The sequence below is a fragment of the Cheilinus undulatus genome, linkage group 6 (genome assembly GCF_018320785.1).
Source record: "Cheilinus undulatus linkage group 6, ASM1832078v1, whole genome shotgun sequence".
NCBI classification, from domain to species: domain Eukaryota; kingdom Metazoa; phylum Chordata; class Actinopteri; order Labriformes; family Labridae; genus Cheilinus; species Cheilinus undulatus.
Genome location: NC_054870.1, coordinates 31,209,503 through 31,232,701, shown reverse-complemented (window position 1 = coordinate 31,232,701; position 23,199 = coordinate 31,209,503). Strand labels below are relative to the sequence as shown.

The window sequence follows — 23,199 nt, the reverse complement described above, 5'->3', positions numbered from 1 at the left end:
CTGAGAAGCTTATACATCTTGATTGGCATTCACCTGTAATAAATTAAAAGTAAAAAATTTTAAAAATTAATTGACTGGACATGATTTGGAAAAGCATACACCTCTCTATAGAAGGCCTCACAGCTGACAATGCATATCAGAGCTAAAACTTTGGGCTCAAAGGAACTAGCTGCAGAGCTCAGAGACAGGGTGTTGCAAGACACAGATCTAGGGAAGGCTACAAAAATGTTCTGCTGCACTGAAGGTTCCCAGGAGCACAATGACCTCCATAAATGTCAAATGGAAGGAGTCTGGCACAAACAGGACTCTTTCAAGAGCTGGTTGCCTGGCCAAACTGAGCGATTTGGGGAGAAAGGCCTTGGTTAGAGAGATGACCAAGAACCTGACAGTCACTCTGACTGAGCTCCAGAGATCCTGAGTGGAGATGGGACGAAGTTCCAGAAGGACAACCATCACTGCAGCCCTCCACTGATCTTAGCTTATGGCAGAGTGGCTGGATGTAAGCCTCTCCTCAGTGCAAAACACTTCTTATCAGTTATATTTGCTCTACCTTTTTCTGCTCACAGTTATGTTATTTACAAAAGGCTGGATGCTAATGTTGAATGCCTTCCGGGTCTAGTGTTTGGTTTAACCATGAAATATTACCAGATTTTCCTCAAAATTTTTATTGCTCATTATTTTTTCAGTTGTGGTCAAGCTTGGAGCTGTAAATTGATTAATTAAACAAAAAAATCAGAAACCAACAAGCTTGCAAACCTTAACACAGTATATTTAGACATTCTCATAGCATTCTAGCTTCTTACATCGAGTCTTACCTCAGAGAGGATTACTCACAGGTGAATAGTTTATTATTAAATTTCTTGAAATTTTTAACTTATTTTGGTCTTGTTATTAGTAGAGCTATCAGTATTAATGCTTTAACTGTGGTTGATTAAAGTCCATAATTAGACATGTTTTAATCACAGTCAATAAAATGGGGAAAAGAAGGCGCACACTCGAACAATCCAACTTCTTAAGGTGCACAACCAAAAAAGACCTACAACAAAACTAAAGAGTCAGCACTCAGAAAATGCTCTTCAGGTTATTTTGTTACTGTGTCAGACACAACAAACACATTGTGACAACAAAAATACCAGTAATAAAATAACCTGAAAGGACATTTCTGAGAGCTGACTCTTCAGTTTTCTGGTTACTCCTGGTTAATCGCATGCTTTATTGCCCTTTCAGCACACTTCGGTTAAGCCACTGAAATGTCTCCCTGCAACCACATTGATGCGAAATAAATCTGCCACTGCTCCCTTATGTCTCAGTTCACTTAAAAAAAACATCCCAGAAAGCTCAGTGGACTAGTCTAAAGTCATCTGCACCTTGTATTATGAAATATTTACTTTTTTACTTTTCCCTTATTTCCTTTACAATTCATAACAAGTTGCTTTTTCTGGGTTAGTCCATGACACAGTCTTTGCTCTACCCAAAAATCCTTATTTTCTTTCAAAATTACCTTTAGTAAAGAGTTAACTCTTTATTTGCTGATGTAAAAACCAACCAGGTCTGTTGAGAAGATAAAGAGAAAGAAATTCACTTTCTCTGTTCACTGTGAATGCCGTTGTTACATACCTACATCCTTGAGTGTCACTTGTTGGTCCATGTTTTCTCACACTGGTGTGTGTCAGTAAGTGGGTTTCAGGATTGACACCTCATAAGTGAATGTGCTGTCTGTTTCTTCAGGGTAGAAGAGGAGGAGGAGGAGGATGTAGTGGATCTCCTGACAGACACAATTATTGCAGAGGCAGGAACACCAGCCGTGACGTAAGTTCTCCTTCCCTGCAGCCTTTTTAGACACACAAATGAACACTTTCTTCAGGATGAGGGTATCTATGACAACAGGACCACTGATTCCTCCAGCGATAGTATCAAAAAATGCACACCTTTGTGTGTTGTTCTAGGTGTGAGCTTGCTTGCCCGTGGGTTTTTTCTATGTCCCCTCAGTAAAAACATCCCCACTCCCCCCCCCCCCCCCCCCTTCCCTTCGATCCCTCTCCTCCTCCTCTGTGTGACGCACAAAGCTGTGCTTTTTTTATGAATGAACTGCCAAAAGGAGAGGAGAGTAGGAGACCTTGTCTACTGCTGCTTTTGTTAAAAATGGACAAAATGTCAGAGCAGCCAAAAAAGAAAATATATTGAAACAATCAGATGAGCCCAGAATCTTTTCATGCTGTTCAATCACAAATCCAGTTTCATCACTCTACATTCGGACATACACAGAAACACTCATATCATAGCAAACAGTTTTGTGGCTCCCTGATCCTTTCAGCTTCATCGCACTAGCTCCTTAGTTTGGTCTGACAACGTTGCTGTGGAAACGCCTCGTCACATACAGTCAGAATCTCTCTCTTTCTTTCTCTCATGCACCCATACACATCAACATGAGCGGCATTCCCATTGCCTACCCCTTCCACGCATGCAGAATAACTCATGCGGAGGCAGTTCAGCAGTGGAAGTGTGGAGAATGCCGGTCAGAAGAGAAACCATGTGGATTTAAGGAGATGGGGCAAGCTGTACTCTGATTTACTGACACACCATTAAACACTCCTACCAGGTGATGTGAGGATCACAGTGATGCTGATAATTGGATTAAATCATGTTGCTCATCAGGGTTCCCACACTGGATGCTGATGCATGTTTGGAAACTGACTCACTGACTGTTAGGAGTCCGGGGGGGATTTTGTCTCACTGGATGCCTCTTGGGCTGCAGAGCTTAAAGTCACTCAGAGAGGAGGAGAGCTACAGAGAGCAGAGTCCATATTTGTACCTCGCATATGCTGCTTGTATTTGTTATCACTGACTGGGAGCCTTGGAAGATCAATATCTGCGCTTATTTTTTGACAAGTTTAATCCTTGTTCTTTAGTCACTCTTAAAAGCAGCCTGAGCTGTTTTTGGCTTCTTATTGATCCCCATCCTGGAACTTTCTGTAGCAGAATACGAAATGGTTCAACAGGATATCTGAAGATCCAGAACACTACATGAAGCGTTGAAGACTCTCTACCTAAAACTACGATCTACATCTTTAGCCTGCCTACCTGAAGCCATGTTCTGCTTCTGTTTCCAGAGCCCCTCCCTCAAGCTACAAGCTCTGGAGGCTGACCTGGGAGCCCTGCCGCTGCCGGCAGACCTCCAAGTGGATAAGAGACCTTCCCCTGAGCAGCCTCTTTCACTTGAAGAGCAGAACCTTTTTTTGACCAGAGAGCCGCTTCTCCATCAGCCACCTTTGCCTCCACCTCAAGATCAGAACACGGTCGATTCATCACAATGTGGTAAGACAGTTTGTTTGTTTGTTTGTGTGTTTATTTGGATCTCTTTTAGCCCACTTGGGCTATTCTTCCAAGAGTCCATAAAGTAAACTTATATTATTCATGTTTACAAACTTTTGATGATAAATCTTCTTTATCATCTTTTAACTTTGTTTATTTAAAAGATTCTATTCTTAAAGCTCCTCATATTCAATTTGAAATCCAGCAAATGGCAACCCTGCTGTGAATAGCCATAATTCATTGATATTCTTGTAGTCTTTTTATTTATAAATTCGATCTAATTCATCAACAGTTTTCAACAACATCAAAAACAACAGCAGCTGCTGTTAGTCTTGGTTTTCATAGTGGTCAGTAATTCTGTACAGCAAGCTTTGAACTGTGTCATATCTCAGAGCTGTTTCGCTATTGTACAGCCTTATGATAAACTGGTACATACTGTATATAAAAAATGTGATATTCTGGTAACACTTTAGTTTAGAGCACAATTCTCACCATCACTGAGCTGCTTCTTAGCATGCCAATTAGTAGCAAACTAACTACTTATTACTCATTATTGAGAGCTTATTAGGGCTTGGGGCAACGACATGAGCCACTCTCCTCCCATTCCACCGTGGTGAAGTGAAGGGAAGCCACGAGCCACTATTGTTGTTACACGCATTTCTTTCTTTTTTTTTTCCTTTTTTTTTTCTTTTCATCTTCTGGACAAAATTTCGTCGTGCTACTCCTTGTAGGGCTTTGAGAAAACCCCTGCAAATTATACATCAAAACATATGGTTTGTTCCCAATCGGTGTGCTATGACTTTTCTAAGAGATTTGCAAATTTTTCGCAAAGTTATTTGCAAATAACTGCAAAAAAAATCCCATAAGAAATGAATGGCAACACGTTATGGAAGAGGTGCATACTTAGGGAGGGAGGAGAAAGGAGGGCCTCACTCATTTATTTATCCTTTTAATTTAATTGGGCATTAGAATGGGGATGGAGCAAATGAGTTTTTATTGCAGAAACTAAGGAAGTACTGTGATGAATTAATTGTTACATCATGAGGATTGTGTGACGTGGATGTTTGTCTTTTATATGTTTATGATGTTTATTGTTTTATTTTTTTTGTCTGTTTTTTGTTAGGTTTTTTACTTGTTTGTTGTCATTAATTGTTAATTTAAATATTGAGCTGTTGGGCAAACAGTGGAATTAGATTACTGCTATTTTTTCTGCCTAAGCCTTTTAGGTTTGGTTAATTATTGTATGTAATAGATTTTGTGATAATGGAATCATATTTGTAATACCTTACTTTGCCCATTAAACACATAGTTGCAAAAAGAAAAAAAACAAACAAAAAACAAAAGGATTGAATGGAGAGAGGGATGGAGAAACAAGTGTGGGTAATGTCATCACCCCAGAGTGTGGGATAGCCAACACATTAACTGACAATTTTGCGAACAACTTGCATTTATGGCAGCAAATCTAACACCACACGCATAAAATTGATATCAAAATGGAGGAAATCTTGTCCCGCTACTGTCAAACCAAGAACCAAAACCATAGCATGCACACTTTTGGTGTGGGAGGACTTACTGTCCCAAGAACAGCGACATCTTCTGTGGCAGTGTTATGGATTCTGAGACTTTGGTCTTCAGACTCAGAAAGAACCCCTTTTTTAGACAGTTCCCCTGGCCACATTTCTTGCACAATTAACACCAAAATAACATCACTGTTAGTTCAAAGTCTGCAGATGCTCACGCTGAAATCCGTTTTATGATAGCATGTATGGTTTTGGCACACGGGGAGGAGCAAGAGACTGTGTTCATAAGCATAATCACCCAAAACTTCTCTGCTGTCACAGGTGAAACTGCTCTCTGTGATCAGTGATACGTGTCCGTGCTGGCATTAATTACCATGGCAACAGCAGCTCTGGTGCTTTGATGATGTCATGGCTGATTAACACAAATACAGCCCTCAATGAGCTCTGATCTATGGCAAGCCATTTTAACATTTAAAAGTTAAGTTTGACTATCCAGAATTAAGATTTTAGATATCTGTAATTCATTTTTGCCTAGTCAAAAAGAACATTTCAGATATCTGAAAATACATTCTGCCTATCCAAAATTGTCATTTAAGATATCTAAAATGTCATTTTGACTAGGCAAAATGACATCACTTCTGCCATTCATGTGTATGGGGTTTGTCATTCCGGATATCCACAATGTCATTTCGAATATCCAAAATGTGAATTACGGATATCTGCAAATGAATTGTAGATATCTGTAATTCTAATTTAAAATATCTCTAATTACATTTTGACTTGGCTGAATTAGAATTACAAATATCTTTAATTCTCATCAATTCTATACAATTCAAGATATCTACATGTCCCTTTTTTGGATATCTGAAATTAAATTTTGACTCGGAGAAATGGAATTGTAGATATCTACAATTAAATTATGGATATCTGTAAATGAATTTTGACTAGGCGAAATTAAATTGTAGATATCTGTAAATGTAATTCTGCCTAGTCAAAATATAATTAGAGATATCTTGAATTAGAATTTTGACTAGGTGAAATGACGTTGCAGATATCTGTAATTACGACAAATTAGGCCCACTTCCCACTTTGGGCGGGAGCGGAGCAGGTTGTTGTTCAAATCATCAAATCTATTGAAATCCGCTCGCCATACATGTCACATTGTAGGCCTACCTGTTTGAGCCAACGCCATTACTGCTTCTTTCTTTGTCCATTCATAGAAATAAGCGTCATTGATGACGTCATTGATGACATCATTAATGACGTTTGAGATATCTTTAATTCACATTCTGCCTGGGTGAAAATGAATTGCAGATATCTGTAATTGTCATTTGAGATGTGTGACGAGTTGAATGACGTTTACGGTGACGTCATCGTAGATATCTGTAATTCAGTTTCGCCTAGTCAAAATTGAATTACAGATATTCTCTAATTGTTATTTCGCTTAGTCAAAATTGAATTACAGATATTCTCTAATTGTTATTTCGCCTAGTCAAAATTGAATTCCGACTTGGCAGAAAGACATTGTAAATATCTACAATTTTAATTCTGGGTAGTCAAACTTAACTTTTAAATGTTATAACGGCTTGCCATACTGATCACGCACACACTTGGAGCTGTTCCAATAAAGCAGCCCATTTAAACAATGCTTTAACAAAAGCATTGCAAAGCACACATGCGTGTGTGTGTGTGTGTGTGTGTGTGTGTATGTGTTGTCTCGTCTTTGGCGACGTCAGTCAAAATTAGAATCCACAATCCTTTTTCAATAAACGTTTTTAATGTGTTCAAATGGAGCTGGAAATGATCAAATTAATCTCTTCTGCACCTGCTCTCATCAAGATCTTGACAGGAACTGCATGTCTGTATAAAATTCAATTAATTTGAGCATCCATTAGCAAAAGTTACATGCATGTGTGAATCTGCACAAACTTCTAAGCCTCATGTTCCAGTAACTGCTATTAAACTATGACCAGGCCATATGAGTAAAAGAGACAGACACACTGTTTCATGAGATTGATTTCATTGTTTCTTTGTATCACAGCCATGTCCATTTGTAGTCATAATGTTGCTTCAGCTCATAGGGAGGGCCAACACCACCAGGTATATCAAGAAGACAGCTGAAGCTCAGATGCCAGGTGATCAGCATCAGCTAATCAGGCCACACATGACTAAAACAAATGAATAAAGTCTCCTGTCATATACAGTGTTTCTCAACCATTTCACCGTGTCATTGTCCAGCTACATGCTGCTTCAGCCTGGACTTGGACATGACCTTGTAATGACAAGTCGGGTCTAGTGTCATAACTGACCTTGCGATGAAATTGTGTAGTTAGCACCTTATTCTACAAGACCATAATCTGTAACTAATATGCCGTTGACCAGTAGTTTTCCCATAATACCCTTCTTATTATTACATATTAATAGCAAATTAGGAAGTAGTTCCACATGAATTTTGATCTTTTCTTAGGATGGATGATTAGTAGTACCACAGGGATAGTTTTCATCCTTAATTACTCTGAATGAGTTTGATCTATTCTCATAAAACAACGCAAAAACAAAATTAATATTCTTAGTAATGTCCAAATAACTCCTAATTAAACCTTTGTGACTCAGAATATGTACCCCAAAGTAAAGTGAGGTCTTGTTCATCATTTATGCTGAGCATGAAATGTTTCTAATTTGATTACTTGATTAATCAATAGAATAATCGCTAGAAAACTCATTTACACAAAGAGTAAATTACTGCAGCCCTAATGTGAAATAACTTCCCAATTTGTAAGAGCTATTAGCCATAGATTTTGGTCTTGTAGAATAAGGTGCTAATAAGAAGTTAGTATGCTACAAATGAGCATGCTAATGAGCAGCTCATTGATGGGGAGAACGTACCTTAAACTAAAGTGTAATTAATATTCCAAATCCAAGATACTTGTAGATTAGAACATTGATTTACCCTTCACTCAGTGTGTAATGTTCTGAAAATGTTAGCCTAATATTCGTTGACTGTTTTTAAACAACACTAAATCAGCATTTTCCCAGGAAACATATGTGAATAACCTTAAACAATTGTAAAATATCACTGATACATTAATATATTATGGTTAAGTTTAATAAATTCATCAATGTACCAAATGAAATAATGAAACTGATATGTTTGATAAGCTGGTAAATTAGCTTATGTTATGCAGCATAGTTTGTCCTTTTCCCTCACTCTCTTTTAACCCTGTCCTACTCCTTCCCTCTGTATCTGTCTCTCCCTCCTTGTCCATCCTTTTCCCTATCTTTACACTTTTACTTAGTGATATAAAGCATAACATAGCAATTCAAACAGACTTAAGTAATAAAAAAGTGACTATGGATTGTATTAGGTCATATTTTCTCTTTCTCATCTGAACCACAGTACGCAGCCCTTCACCTCAATCATCGACATCCAGTTCTTTGCTTTCCACTGCCGCTCATTCTGAGAGTTTCCCGGACAACGACTCAGTGCCGTGCTCACCTGGATCTAACACCAGCCCACTCCTCTCCCAGTTTACCATGACTGACTGCCCCGTTCCATCACCACGCTGCCCCAGCCTCAGTCATAGCCTGCGCTACAATTCAGACCCTGATACAGCCCCTTCTCCACCATGTTTGCAGCACAAACGCATGTAAGACAAGTGTCTTCTCATTAATTCAAAGTGGAAGTAGTAGTCCTGAGATGCATCACTTAAACTATTTTCTTAAATCCTGCTTGGCTTTGAATGCTAAAGGGTTTAAAGTGTTACAGAACTATTGCTGTAAGATGAGTAAAATGGATGTTTCTGTGTTTAATAACATGAAATTGAACTTTATAGGTGTAAGTTCTTGCAAGAGGATAACTGAGCTCTTTTCCTATCATCAGGGCTCGCAGCACTGTCCACATTGAGCAAGACAAGGGTAGTGTTTCAATCTCAATGCTCAACAGACACATTCACTCCCTCAGGAAGAGGATCAGGCGTTTTGAGGAGCAATTTGAACAGGAGAAGCACTACAAGGTGAGGGTTTGGCATCTATAATCTCATGAGTGAAGGGAAAGTTGTTGCATCAGTGTTTCTCTGATTAATTCAGTTTTTGGCCAAGCAAGGTTTTTTATGACTGGCCAACTATATATTAGTTAGGTTAAGTTCTTAAGTGATGATGTGGATGCTCACCGCAAATGTCCAGCAGTGAATAACTCCCTCTGCTGGAGCATAAGGAAAATAATGTTTTGTTACACAATGTTGTAAAGGCTGTTTTAGAACAGTATGATCTGGATAAAAATAACTTTACAGACCTGGAACAAATGAAAAAAATAAGAGTACTCGAAATTAGAGACAGGTCACTATCCTGTCAGTGATGCAAGTGTCTCTGGTTGTTTTCAGCCGGCCCACAATGACAAGACAGCTCATCCTGAGGTGTCCAGACTGATGAAGGAGCTCATCAAGAGTCGCAAGCAGCTTAAAGGTCAGTTACATAACTGTAAATGCACCCTCAAATACATGATTAATAATGGAAGAGTTGGAAGAGGGGTTCAGATATTTACTTTATCAAATGTTCTCTATAAAGTAAAAGTACAAGGTTGAAGTTGTTGAAGAACATGCATTTAAAACCCCTCGAGAGTAGTCATATGGAAGAATCTAAAGATCAATAATTGCTGCTTAAGAAAACAACTGAACTTGTTCTACAAAAACAGTTTTCTTTCAACTAACTCATAATAAATGCACTACTAGATATCCAAAACCTTTATTCACTTTGCTGATTATTCCAGAATTTTCCTTATTTTGTGCATTTCAGTTTTATTTATTTGACTAATTTAAATGAAGCTTTATAAGGTTTACAGGGAAGAAATGTCATAATAGGATGTTTTTGTATGCCATCAAAGCCTAAAATGTAGAAAACCACTTGTTTATTTTTTTAATAATACAATCTATGCTGTGTCTTATTCAGAGATCATATATTAATGTAAATTAACAAAGCGAGAGGAAGCTTCAGCTGTGTATTAAATGTGATTCAGTGAAGGCATTAAGTTACATAAAGTTAAAATACTCAAACACTAGTACCTTAAAGCTGCTTCAGATGTTCTCAATAGCTTTCAATCACTAAAGCATTGCAACATTATTATAAAAGTTATCTGAGAACCAAAGTCCACATTTTAGAATAACTTTTTCCCTGTTTCTGTCCCCATGGTTTTGAATGGCTTTCCTCTCCCAGAGCTAAAGCTGAGACAATCAGAAGAAGGGGCCTTGAGAGGACTTCACCCTTCAGTTGAAACATGCAGGACCACAATAGACCACAGGGAGGCAGCAGTAACAGGGACTGAGCTGCAGAAATTTAACAACAACACCAACACAAAGCCAAACGTGGAGGAAACAGTCAACATCATAACTGACAGACTGAAGGAAAGACGACGAGAGCTGGGCGTACCTGATGCCATTAAGGTTGGTTTCACTAAACACACATGTAAAATAATAAAGATGTTGTTGTGTTGGTCTCTGGCTCAGATAGAAGAATATCTTTGTCACTGAACCTGATATATTAAGCTGTGAAAAAATAAATAATGCAGTCAGGCTTCGTAATCATCTTCAAATTGTGCCTGTATGTGCAGGAAATGTCTCATTTTCAGATGACTCTGGAGAAAACCAGCTTACAGAAGTGTTTGCTCTACTATGAGAGTCTGCATGGAAGACCAGTAAGACATAACTCCCACATGTATTTTTGTTTCATTTTTAATGCTTGATGCCTTGTTACACCTGTAAAATTAATAACTGCCCATAAACGTAATAGACCACAGTTGTAATATTAATCTGCATTTTTCAACATAACAATCCCACAAATGTAATAACAGTTACCTTCTGTAAACATAACAACAAAATCCCCACAAATGTGGCTGTGGTGCCAAGTCATCTTAAGCTTAAGTCATATCAAAAATATTGTCATGGCAATAATTTTTGCTATGAAACAGGAAGTAGTTTTTTCAGTCTTAAAACACTGGCAGAGCCATGAATCTTTGCAGAGTGGATTAAAATGTGTCAAAACAACGCTCTGAAGAAATTATAAATAATTTATCGAAACACTAACCTTGCACAGCAGATCGATACACCCGTTTTCGTGTTTCTCCATGGCGAATCCATCTTGCAAAGCTCCTGTCTGAACTGTTTGGGCACGGTTAGAAAGTGACAGGACCAATCAGCGTCGAGGGGCAGTACTTTTGGGCGCTGCAGAGTCGTGACGTAAGCAAGCAGCAACAAGAGGCCGGTGCAATTATGGTGGAAGACATTAGCGTGGATGCTGCTGTAGCATCAGTTTTATCAGAACTTGACATTTCTTCGTTTAAAGAAGAACAAAGAACAGAAGTGAGTTGCTTTCTTTTCAAAAATGACAGAAGTTGCGCACTGACATGTCTACAGTTGCCATGGTTCACAATATGCAGTTCTGTATGGAGTTTACTCCTTCAGTATGGTAGTGACTACGTCATGTGTTTTGTTGCTCTGATTGGCCCGTAAAGATGTAACAGATAGAATGTTCATCCAGTCACCCTCCAAGATTTTTTTCAAAGGCTCTGCCCTCTCCCAATTGCTGTCTATGAGATGGATGTGTGAAACAATCCATCTGGCATGCCAGGTTACCGAAACACAGTTTCACCAGCTAGTTTTATTATTTTACCATAACTTAGAATCCATTCAAAATTTGTTTTAGTCAGGAAGTGTGCACCCTGTATGTTTAAGACACAGTAACTTGCTTTGATTGGGAGAGCACCGCCTTTGCCTGTGAGTTTTGTTCATGTGCAAAGAAAGTTCTGTTTTTTTCCACTCTCTTTGTACCTACATTTGGATTAGATGAACCATCTCTAAGGGCTTGCTTTAAGAGGAACCCCTTGGATTTTGTAGAATTTTCCAAGTTGATATCAATCCTCCTTTTCTCATTCAAAAAAATTGTGCTAAATTTTTTTCATTTATTCTACGAGGGTTTTAAGTATCTGGGAAAAACACTTCCTGTTTCATGGTGAACAAAAAGTCCCAATGACTAAATTTTTGATGTCACTTGAGCTTAAGCTGAATTGGAACCACTGGCAGTTGTAAAAAGGCTACAGAAAACAATGACCACAAATTTCATTTTCATGTTCACATTACATTTTTGGAAAGATAATACAGTTTTAAGCGACAGTGATTTTTACCTTCCCAAAAGTGTATTAAATCCCTGTAAATGAAGTAGTAATTACATTCGCAGTAGGCAACTGCTGGTATGTTTGTGGGAAAGTTAACACATTTGTGGGATTATTACATAAAAAGCTGCACATCTGTATTTTGTTTGTGGGTAGTTATTACATTAGCAGGTGTTACATGCCTGTTCACGTTTTCCCTTTATTAACGTTACTGCCTTCAATTTCTGTTTCTATGTTAACAGAATTATTTGAGTGGTTTCACTTTATCTCACTGTTCGTTGACTACCTTCAGAGCACCAGGCAAGAACGGAACTTGATGAAACCTTTCTATGACAGATATCGTCTTCTTAAGCAGCTGCTGTTTTCCTCCTCTGCAGCTAAAGTCATTACAACTATTGTGAGTAAACACGCAACACTGCAACTTCACTTTTAGAAAGGAGACTGTAATAAAGAGGCTGTCAGATGCAAGTGTGTACTGCCCTCTGGTGGACAGATTTGAGAACTACATAAAACTATTTTGAAAAATCGAAGTGTTTTTAGTATGGCAGGAATAATTTTGTGAAGTCTATTTGATAGACTTAATTCTTAAAGCTACATAGTTTCTAATGTTTCAGTTTTTACTATTCAGATATGAATAATAACATGAATGGCACCAAGAGGCTAGACAGAGCTCTTATACTGTAGGTTTATGGTTCAGATGTGTGATTGTTTGAGACACATCATTACCCTCTGATTTTTCATATTTCCTGAGTTTTTATAGCAGATGTTTACTATGAAATATAAGTGATCCCTGTTTAATTTATTTGTTAAAACAGGAGGAAGAGGAGGGCTCAGATGAAGATCATCCCAAACAGCGAAGCCCCAAACAACAGACGCTATGGATAAAATCTCCCAGGTATCGGTCATCAGATGAGTTGCTTCATCTGCCTTCCTTAGAAACACCTGAAACACCTCTGGTATCCCCACTGGAGGAGGTAAAGGGTCTCCAGCCACAGATTATCACCATGGCAACACTACATGAAGCTTCCAGGTACGGCTTGTGTGTACATCAAAAACAGCTCTATGGAGTCATTTACATTTATTTTTAGCTCTTACTGGAAAATAAGTCATTAAGATACGAGGTATAGTTATTAAAAAAAACACTAATGCAGTAATACAATTTTATTGAACATAAACATTTTTCTCCTTCAGTATACTCCCTTTCTGCATCAACACACCGCTGCATTCAGGTCTTCTACTGATCAAAGCAGTGCAGTAGACCTTCTTCGGACAGTTGTCTCAGGACCTCTGTTGTTCTTTTCTTAACTTCTGACACAGACTCATGACGTGTTTCTTTTAGCTCAGATCTTGAAAAAGTCACACGGTGCTAGAAGGGAGGGGGATCAAGCACTGTGATTTTTTTTTTTTTCGGCCAGAAACTGTTTGACCGAGAGCACAGTGTGTGCTGCTATGTTGTCTTGATGAAGAATGAAACCATTTTTCCACAACTGTGGTCTCTTTCTTCTGACTTTTTCTCTCAGTTTTTCTTGAACCCGTTTATAGTGTTGATTTACTGTTGGCCCTTGTGGAACCCACTCCTCCAAAATTATACCCTTTATTTCAAACAAAACAATCAACCTGGCCTTGAATTTGGACTTGCTATGTCATGCTTTCTTCATCCTTGGCGACGATGGTGTTTTCCAATGCACTGACTGCCGTTTTTCTCAGGATCATATAGGAAGATCAAAGTTTTATCTCATATAATCCCTCTTTTTAAAAAATGTGGGTTTCCTTCCGTTCCAATATGTCTCCACTAATGTTCTTGCATCAGAGTCAGAAGTTTATGGACAACTTTGGCACACACTTTTGTCATGTTCAAATTATCATGCAAAATTTGCCAGTCTCTTTATCAACGGAGACCATTAATACTACATTTATACCTTAAACTGATTTATTGGTCATTTGGAACAATTCTGTCAATTTGTTAAATGTTTTCAGAAGTTTTTGATGGGCGGCCAGAATGTTTATCGCCTTGGACATCCTCTTAGCCTCACAAAATCTTCTGTGCCATTCAAACACATGTGCACGTGGCATGCAGTGTCACCATACGTATCACTAATGTGCCTAATGTACCAAAAGATTTAGCAGCTGTTTTTTTGCTCAGTTTCATAAAAAATCAAGTTAACGCTTTAACTTACAGCAGTTGTGTGTGATTATCCAACCTTTAATATATAACGCTTAGTGTGAATGTGACCCACGTGGTTTTGTCCTCATAAGTCTTATTATTTAGTAGCCATATCTCTTAAGTTCCTATTTCTTTTGCTTGTAAATCATGGGAAACCAATGTTTGTTCTTTCTCATAGACCAGAGTTACTCGATCACCTCAGGACAGCTCGATTGGAAAAGAAGAGGCTTCATCACGCACTCCGAGAATTTGAGGACCACTTTTACATGCAGATGGGCAGGTAAAGGTCACACTCAAATTAAAACAAACAACACTTACAGCCAGTCCAAACTACTTGGCTTTAGAATTTTATTTTTTTTCCTCTAAACAAACGTGGAACATTTTGGTTTTCAACAATGCCTTGTGAAAAACTAAGAAAAAAACATCCACAAAAGAAATTCCATCGTCATGGTACGACAGTGTAATGCACACTCACTTAACGTTAATACAGCACAGAGAGTTCAGGAAAGAGACGAAGAGATAGACGTTTGCTCTGAACTGTACACATCTTTTTGTACTGTACATGTTAGTCCTCCAAAGAAAAACAGTAAGTTTTGTTTACAATACACACTGTACAAGCTATCTGAGTAAGGCAACATAGGGACTATCAACCAGTTATGGAAGCTGCTGCAGTTTTTTTGGATCTACTGAATTTTTGCCTTTTGTGTGCATCGTTTTCTCTTCATGTTTTGTTAACAGGGTTTGCCAGAAGGAGGACCGTGGCCCAATGGCGGAGGAGTACTGCCAGTATAAGAACCTCAAAGCAAAGCTCCGTCTACTGGAAGCCCTGCTCAGTAAACAACAGGACTCAGCTACAACCAGCTGAGTTTTCTCACAGTGGGACATTTCTTTAACTTAACAGGACTCAATATTTAATGAAAAGAAAGAAAAGATTATGGAGCCTTCAGGTCTTGTTTCATGCCATGCTAATTATGTTGATGCACTTTAGATGAAGAGAACAAATGAAAATTGGTGACAGTCTGAGTTAAATGCTGAGAAACTGCATTTTTTTAGTCCCTTAACACATCCTTTGTCATTCATGATGCATCATAATATAAACCTGATGTAGCAAATGTATTTAATGTAGCACTAGTTTATGTCAAGAGCTGCATTAATGTGATGTTAGTAATATTAGTTATTATGAGATCACTGTTTGTATGTTATGGCACTTTGTTTCTTCCTTTTCTCTGTGCCAAAATACTATTTTTGGACAAAGTTGTCCATAGTTTATGTGAAAACTGCATTTTTAAAAGTGCTTTCTTGGCAAAAAAGGAGTAAACTTTAATGCAACTTATGCAATGATCCCGTCGTGTTTGTGCATGTCAGTTTTTAGGCCTACATTGTGCTATGATATGCATTAAGAATTTCCTCAGTATCGTTCTGTGTACATGCTCACCTTGAAAATAAGTGAACATTGGTGAACGTTGACATTGTAGTGCAAAGTTAGCTCTGCTGTCAGATTTGTGTTTATCCCCTCATTTTACCTGTAAGAAGTCAATTCTCTCCTAAATGCAGTTGATAATGATCATAGCATTTGACATTGTGCACTTCTGGTTTATATAATTTTCTATATATATAGACATATATATGAATGTATCAATAAAAATAAATATTTTTTCACATTTATTCTGCTAAACACAGTTTATGGTTCTACTTTCTTTCATTCCACTGACTACAACAAAGTAAGAGCGACTGATGCAGGAGGAGTTGCCATGGTAGAGGTACTGACAGCGTTCATGATCATGCTGCACAGAACTGCATCATGCTTTTTCTTAAAGGTTTACAAGTTCACACTTGACTTCGTGAATACACATTATCGAGGCTGTTGCATTAGTACTGTTAAGATCCCACAGCTGTTCACTTCTTGTTTTTAATACCTTTGGTTTAAAGAAAGATAACTCACAATGCTGCAGCCCTATACAATTGTAGTACCAGTCTGTGCCACTAGTAGGAGGTAAACAAAAGTCAGAATTTGTCTACTGTGAAATGAGAAGAAAACATTTATATAATGACAGTCAAAGTAATCAGAAACAATAAATTTTCATCCACACAGACTGTGGATTTTGAATCAAGAGCATATCAATAATAACAAGGCAAAAGTCAATGACAAAATATGTTAAATAAACACCAGGAAATTGAACCGAAGCAGCCCATGTTAGTACAGTTAAAGGGTTTGGTCAGTATGCCGGTGTTGACTTGCAGGATGGATGTATGGAGCTGTGTTGGCAACCCCGGTTAAGATTGCTCAGTATGTTTTTTTTAACCCTTTTTAAAGATGAGGAGACAACAGTGCAGGTGTCAGCATGTGCACTTTTTTCCCTCCACTCTTCTTTGGGAATGTCCTCTTTAGAGTACAGAACGGTGTCAGAGATATGTTTGTGTGAGCCTACTAAATCTGCTGCTTCATGCATGTGTTGGTCTGCTTCATCAGTACATGTGGGCTTCCTGTGAGTGTGTTTAGAGGTCAGACGCCTCTAGTTCTCCCCTCCTCTTCCTCCCTCTTTTACATTCTCCCCTTTCTTAGCGTCCCACACTGATGTTGCAGGTCTTGCAGCTGGGGTCCTTCTTGGCGTTTACTGTAGAAAGACTCATCAGCTGATGCCCCGAGATCTCTGCCACCGTGCCCAGCGCCAGGTCCACGGGCTCCGTGTAGATCACCTCCAAGATGACGTCCTGCGCGTGGTGGAACACCAGACGGCCTTCGCCCTCTTCATCCTGCTTGCAGGTAAGGAAACGGTTGTTGGTGATGTCGAGCGCAGGCAGCCTCTGCTTACAGAACTCATCACCCTGGGAGCCCTTTGGGGCCAGCACCAGGATAACGTAGTGGTAAGCCGTGTACATGCAGTAGAAGTCTCCAAAGTACAGGCTGGTGTCAGGATTGAATAGAGCGTCAGCTTGAACTTCAAAGCGTTGGCGGCCGTAGGGGGAGTCCTGTGGGGGCTTGCCGGTGTTGAACTCTGTGTTGCAGCTGAAGAAAATGCCCTCCAGCTTGCCACTGATGGGCGAGCCGTGGCTGCCGCTGTTGTCTTTCACTGACGGCAGCATCCGGTTGTTTTGCGCCTCCCTGGAGTTTGAGAAAAAGCGAAAAGAATTGGCTTCATACAAGCATGAATCAAGGTTCAGTTTAGGTCAGATACATGACAAATCTCCTTTTTGTTTTGATTTGTGGCTTTGTGCTTACCCAAATCAAGGTCCTGGTTTTGTTTAAGAAATGCCAGAAGGTGATGGCATCACTGCATTAAATTTTACTTTGATATAATAAACACTGCAAGAGTCGGTGTAAGATGGGAAAACAGATTAAATGTGTGATTAAATAGTCCCCTTACCCTATAAACAGAGTGAACTCAGAATTGAATTCATGCAGTATCCACTTTCACTGTTTCTGGAGCTTTAATCACATTAGCTTATTTAAAATTGTCAGAAAGCTAAATATTTATTCGTCATTGTGACAAACTGCTAGAAAACAGAGCAGCTTCCACGGGGCAAATCAACAGATGAACATTTGAACCAGTGAATGCTTCTTTTACAGCCGCATGTTTCCCACTGAGTAAATCTGAGCTCTGAAGCTGTAATTATGAATCATAATTATACTGCTACAACTCCAGTGATTGTCATTATATCCATAATTAATGCTTTGTTGAGGCCATTATGGACTTAATCAGCTCCCACCCCAGGTCATAGGAGCAGAGGCCTCATCAGTGTCAGTACCGTCTTCCCCCACATGATGGTGCAGTTTTACTGATGCACCCTCACATGCAACTCAGCAAAAGGTAGAACTCAATTCACATGACATCATGCTGCAAAGCTCCAGCAGAAGAGTGCTCACAAGCTGTGGCTTTAGTGCAGAGACAGTGTGCTTCCTGAGGCATAGAGGGTTTGCTCAGTGGGAGAGCAGAGACAGAAGATAAGAGGAGTAAGAGCAGACAGAGAGTTGGAAAAAGAAAGACATATCAACCCAGACAGAATCCAGTAAAAATCCAACTGCACAAAAGGCTACTCTAGAGACATTCCCTCCCTGCCAGCCTGACCGTGACAACAGACCTGTGCTGCTTTTCCTGCTGCAAGCATTTCTCTATCATTTTCGTTAGCCTTAAAAACTTCCTACTATCCTCTGGCAGTCACACCAGGCCAAAATATCCCCAGCAGAAGAAACAAAATAACTCCTATTGTTATAATCCAATTCATGTTAACAGAGGACATTACTTCAAGAACCTCTCAGACTACTGGAAATCCTATGATGCAGCATCGGCCACTTCAGGAGTTAGACACGCTTTGTTGTCATGAATGTTTAGGAACAAATCAGCATCGTTTATGAAGCTACGCCCTTCTCCTGAATCCCCATTATTGCTTGGCTACAGTCCTTAGTGGAGATTGCATTAGCACCACATTACATGCTCATCATGCTGTACAGAAGGGAATGTGTAACAGTGATGCACAAAAGTTACTGAGATCTAGACTGAAAGAAGCATTTTATATTCATTTAAATTACACATTTTGAATCTCAGCATTGTTAACAAAGCAGGATGTCAACTCTGTATGCAGTGTAACTACAGTTTAAAGGTCATTTCAGTGCTTGGAATTTTGTTTTGTATCCATCCCCTGACTTATACTTTACAATAACATTTTCTTTGAGTTGCTTGGTGTGTTCTTTTGAATTCATGGTGTAATGGTAGCCAGGAAAACTAATTAACCAGTGGCTGGACCTTCCAGACACATGTGTCTATATTTGAGTCACTTTAAACACATTCACTGAACTCAGGTGATCCCCATTTCACTAATTAAGAGACTACTAGCACCAGTAGGCTGTATCTCTGTTAAATTAGGTCAGTCACTTTAAAGGGGGTGAATATTTATGCAGTCACTTATTTTACATTACATTTTTTTAATTGACATCTTTGAAATCTGTTTTCCCTTTGAAAGTTTTTTTTTTTTTTACAAAAAAGCCAGATTATTTTGACCACGATTGATTTATAAAACCAATATGAGGGTCAAACATCCAGTGGGGTGAACACTTTTTTAAGGCACTGTATGTAAATCACAACACTTGCCAATGTTGCATACAAGAAAGGCATGCCAATCTTGTTTTTAGAATGTTTTCAAACTTGTGTGAACTCTAGAACTATTCTTAAAAATCTGAAATCTGATCATGTAGACTCCCAGGAAATGAAGTAATTTTAAGCTGTAATTAAAGAGAGGGGCAAACAGAATGACAGTAAGCAATAGCAAATAATATCAAAAATAAGAACAGGAGACAAAAATGAATTTGATCTTTCTTTTAAATAAAAAGATAGCCTGGGAAAGTAAAAATCTCTGGTAAGATCTTTGGTTTTAATTATTTCTGTTCCACATCCATTGATGATTGATCTTCAAAATTGGATGTAAAATAAAACTGATTAAAATTCTTTTTAGCAAAAGGTACAGCCAGTTTAAGCAACACTACCACATATTGAACTGCAGCCTGGTATGGCAAAACAAATACACAGACTGAAAGAAAACATCCACATTATTGCTCTCTATAACATTATACATTTTTTAAATTTTAAACAAATACTCTATTTAAACAATCAACATTTCAACAGGCAGACATTTAAGGTTTACATTACTTCAAACACTAAAAACTCAGATGAGACAAGTTTGAAATTTTAGTTTTCCATCAGACACTTTGCATAGAATCTCTTCAAACCCCCACATCTCCATGAATTTATTTATAGTTCCTGTGGCCCTGAGGAAGCAGAACCCCAGCCACAGCCTAGCTTTAATGTTGCACTTCTACAAGGCCACAGGATCAAGTTGAGGTCCAGCCTGTAGTCTGTCTCTCCAAGTGAGGTTGCCATTTTTGCCTCTCCAATTAAAAAGTTTAAAAGTTGGCACTTAAATGTGTTTCTTTTGTTTACCTTACCCCAGATAAAAACAGAATGAGTAAAAACAAGACTAAAAAGATTAAAAATCCCAGTTAAAAATCTAAAAAAATGTTGTTCATCTCTGGCACTCTGTAATAACGTGAAAAACATTCTCAGACAGACCACAGAAAGGACACTTATTAAAACAGTGGGATTTACTGTATGATGTTATAAAGGAAGTTGCTTGGATTCAAAATCAAAGAAGAAAAAAGTTCATCAATTTAACACTGCAGAGCAGTTAAAACTAGAATAATCTGCCTACCTGGCATGGTTGAAGTACTCTTTATTCTGATTCCTGTAGAAAACAGAGAAACGCAGCATCCGCCCAGCGATGACCTCCGCCTTCTCCAACAGCTGGTTTAGATGCACAGTGGAATAATCTGCCAAACAGACAACACAACGCATATCACCTTGATAATGAATGTGCTGGCATTGTGAGGATCAGAATCCAATATCAGAATGAAATTAGTACAAATCTAGACATAAACTTTTTTTATGTTGACTCATTGGATCCTGACAATCTTTTATCTTTAACCATAGCTTCGAATGACTCAGCACTTCAAGGAAAACAAATACTGTACATATTTTCCTGTAAGTACTATAATGCAGTCTGCTCTCACCACGATAAGTGCAGATCTGCCAGATCAATCTGGATTTTATCCAAAGAATAACATTTATAATGATTGAGGTCTTTTACTCATTCTATTTCTTCTAAAAACACTTGAACACTGCCAAGGATCATTAAAGGAATTTCTCCACTCTTTCATGTACAAAGTAGCTCAGAGAAAAATTAAGGCTGACATGGTGTTTATTTGAATACTTCAACTGTGTCATAATCAAAAGTCATGGAGCATGCATGGAGACAAAAGGCTGCCTGGAGCAGTGGTGTGGCTGTCAGCATTCTTTATTTTAAATGCAGAAAATGGTTCTCGATAATATTTTACAGTGTGAGTTACTGAATACTGTGATATCATTTGAATTTATTTTAATATCAAAGTGATAAATCACTATTTACTGTGACAATGCAGTTTAATACTATAATTATAATACTGTTCTTTCTCCCTGAGCCATCATCTGCACATGAATTTTCTCATTTAAGACAGACCTTGATCTGTTTATAGAAAATATATAAAAATCTAAATTGCACTTAAATACCTCAATTTCTGGGAAGTGTGTAAAGCTATGGAAGTTTTCAACTCCAGCATCTACTGCCACAGTAAGACATAGATGATCAACATTATTATTGGACATTTTTCTTCATTGATTTCTTTTACTACATAATCATCACCAACTCCTCTGGCCCTATAATACACATGGGCAGAGCTTCTTGGCAGAACAGAGGTCCATTTTTCTGATGCATTTGTCATTTTTAAGTCCACTGCTCCCATTGTTTAAAAAGTAAATTCCCCACATTAGTGCCTAGGGGGGTGTTTGTTACCCACGTCGATGAAATTGGCAGGGGGTTATGTAAAGGGTTCTGTATCTTTCTTTCTTTCTTTCTTTGTTCATTTGTTTGTTTGTTTGTATGTGTACAAGATAACTCCAGAACAGAAAGTCGGATCTCCACCAAACTTTCAGGGAATGTTGGGATAGTGACAAGGAAGAATCAATTAGATTTTGGTGATGATCCACGCACCCGTTCGGTTTTTCTCGGACTTCGAAATTTTTAACACCATAGTAATCAATGGGAGCGTCGGTTCCTTGGTGGCACTGCTTAGGCGTTGGTCTGCCGCCTCAGACGCCCATTCTAGTTTTAAAATGAGAAGTGGTCAGGTACAAAGCTGGTGGATCTTTAGGACACAGAATACATCTGCACCATAAAACAACAAAACCTGGTCTAAAGTCTGTTTATTCCTGATATGTAGGGGATGCATTAAAAAGATGGGCAGACATTGACTGAGCTGGTTCCACAAACAGGATGCTCATCTTCTCCACAGTTTAATATCAGTGCATTCGTTTTTAATGGGACAGAGGGCTTAGAGGTGGAGCTCTTTGGTTTGTTTCAAGTTCTCTATGTGGCCTGCTCCAGTGTGTTCTCTGTCCAGTAAACACTGAAACACACACCAGCACACTGCCATACGACAGAGAGGTAGATTAACAGTAAATCTGAAGCAAAACTTTCAACCACGTGAGTGCAATGCAAGGTTTGCAATGTTTTGGATTTTTCATTCGTTTCTTTTTTCATTTCGTTTTCACATTCGATTTCACGTTCGATTTCAGTTAAGTTTTTATTAGTTTTGACTGCTGGTTTGTTAGTTTAGTTTATATTTTGCAAAAATGCTTTGTTTTAGTTTAGTTTTTATTAGATTTAGTGTTAGTTTTAGCTTTTAATGGATAGATGTGGGGGCTGAGTGAGTGTCATACATTTTTTAAAAACATATTAAAACAGGCTACTCTTCACTTATCATTTATTTATTTAATGATGTTTGAATACAACTCCAGACATAAAACTACCACTATGTGAAGTCTTAACCAATCAGATCAGACAATTTTACACTCCCCAGCTGTGGTTGTCGGTGGCAGTCAGTATGGTTGTATCAAAGATTAAAACTAAGGATATTTTGTCCCTGTTTTTATTTTACTTCAGTTAGTTTTATGAGTGCACTATACAGTTTTACTTAGTTTTTGTTTTTTTGGTAAAGCTTAGTTTTTATTTAGTTTCAGTTAACTAAAATGATTTTTGAATTTTAGTTTTAGTTATTTAGTTAGTTTTAGTTAACTATAACAATCTGTGCAATGGCAAGATATCCCACAGATATTAATACTGACCGTCCCCTAGTTTCATAACATACAAAGCTTACAGCAGAAGAATTTTTCAGACTACCTTTATTAAATGCTGAGCTAAAAGATGTGTTAGTGTTCACAGTGTCTTTTTTATTGTTTCTGAGCTGACTGGAGTTTTTTAAAATTTTTATTTTTTCCTTTCCAGGGATGCCCTGCAACAACAGGGTGCTCTGTTCTTTTGATAGAAGCTAAAACCTGCAGTGTAAATCTCAACGCACCAGTGGACATGTGCACATTGCTCTTAAATGAGAGGCAATGTTATTTATAATCAGGGCACATAATCCTTTCTCTTTGCACTCTGTTCTTGGGTCTACACTGGAA

The 23,199-nt window shown here is 38.3% G+C and overlaps 2 protein-coding genes across 5 annotated transcripts in view; one reads left to right on the top strand and one right to left on the bottom strand.

Annotated features, from left to right (window-relative positions):
* The window catches only part of LOC121511111 (protein FAM13B-like), a 31,169-nt gene extending 16,149 nt beyond the window's left edge, over positions 1 to 15,020 (top strand). For all 3 annotated transcript variants that reach the window (XM_041789667.1, XM_041789666.1, XM_041789668.1), the window contains 11 exons: positions 1,729 to 1,809; positions 3,111 to 3,315; positions 8,230 to 8,479; positions 8,713 to 8,845; positions 9,212 to 9,293; positions 10,041 to 10,267; positions 10,435 to 10,518; positions 12,284 to 12,388; positions 12,807 to 13,021; positions 14,334 to 14,435; positions 14,894 to 15,020. In XM_041789667.1, coding sequence (XP_041645601.1) covers positions 1,729 to 1,809; positions 3,111 to 3,315; positions 8,230 to 8,479; positions 8,713 to 8,845; positions 9,212 to 9,293; positions 10,041 to 10,267; positions 10,435 to 10,518; positions 12,284 to 12,388; positions 12,807 to 13,021; positions 14,334 to 14,435; positions 14,894 to 15,020 — 1,611 coding nt within the window. The remainder of the gene's footprint in view (positions 1 to 1,728; positions 1,810 to 3,110; positions 3,316 to 8,229; positions 8,480 to 8,712; positions 8,846 to 9,211; positions 9,294 to 10,040; positions 10,268 to 10,434; positions 10,519 to 12,283; positions 12,389 to 12,806; positions 13,022 to 14,333; positions 14,436 to 14,893) is intronic.
* A 1,694-nt stretch (positions 15,021 to 16,714) lies between these two features.
* Positions 16,715 to 23,199, bottom strand: part of LOC121511112 (phytanoyl-CoA hydroxylase-interacting protein-like) — a 32,015-nt gene continuing 25,530 nt past the window's right edge. For both annotated transcript variants that reach the window (XM_041789669.1, XM_041789670.1), the window contains exons 4-5: positions 20,357 to 20,474; positions 16,715 to 17,258 (exon numbers count right to left, since the gene is read on the bottom strand). In XM_041789669.1, the coding sequence (XP_041645603.1) occupies positions 16,715 to 17,258; positions 20,357 to 20,474 (662 nt within the window). The remainder of the gene's footprint in view (positions 17,259 to 20,356; positions 20,475 to 23,199) is intronic.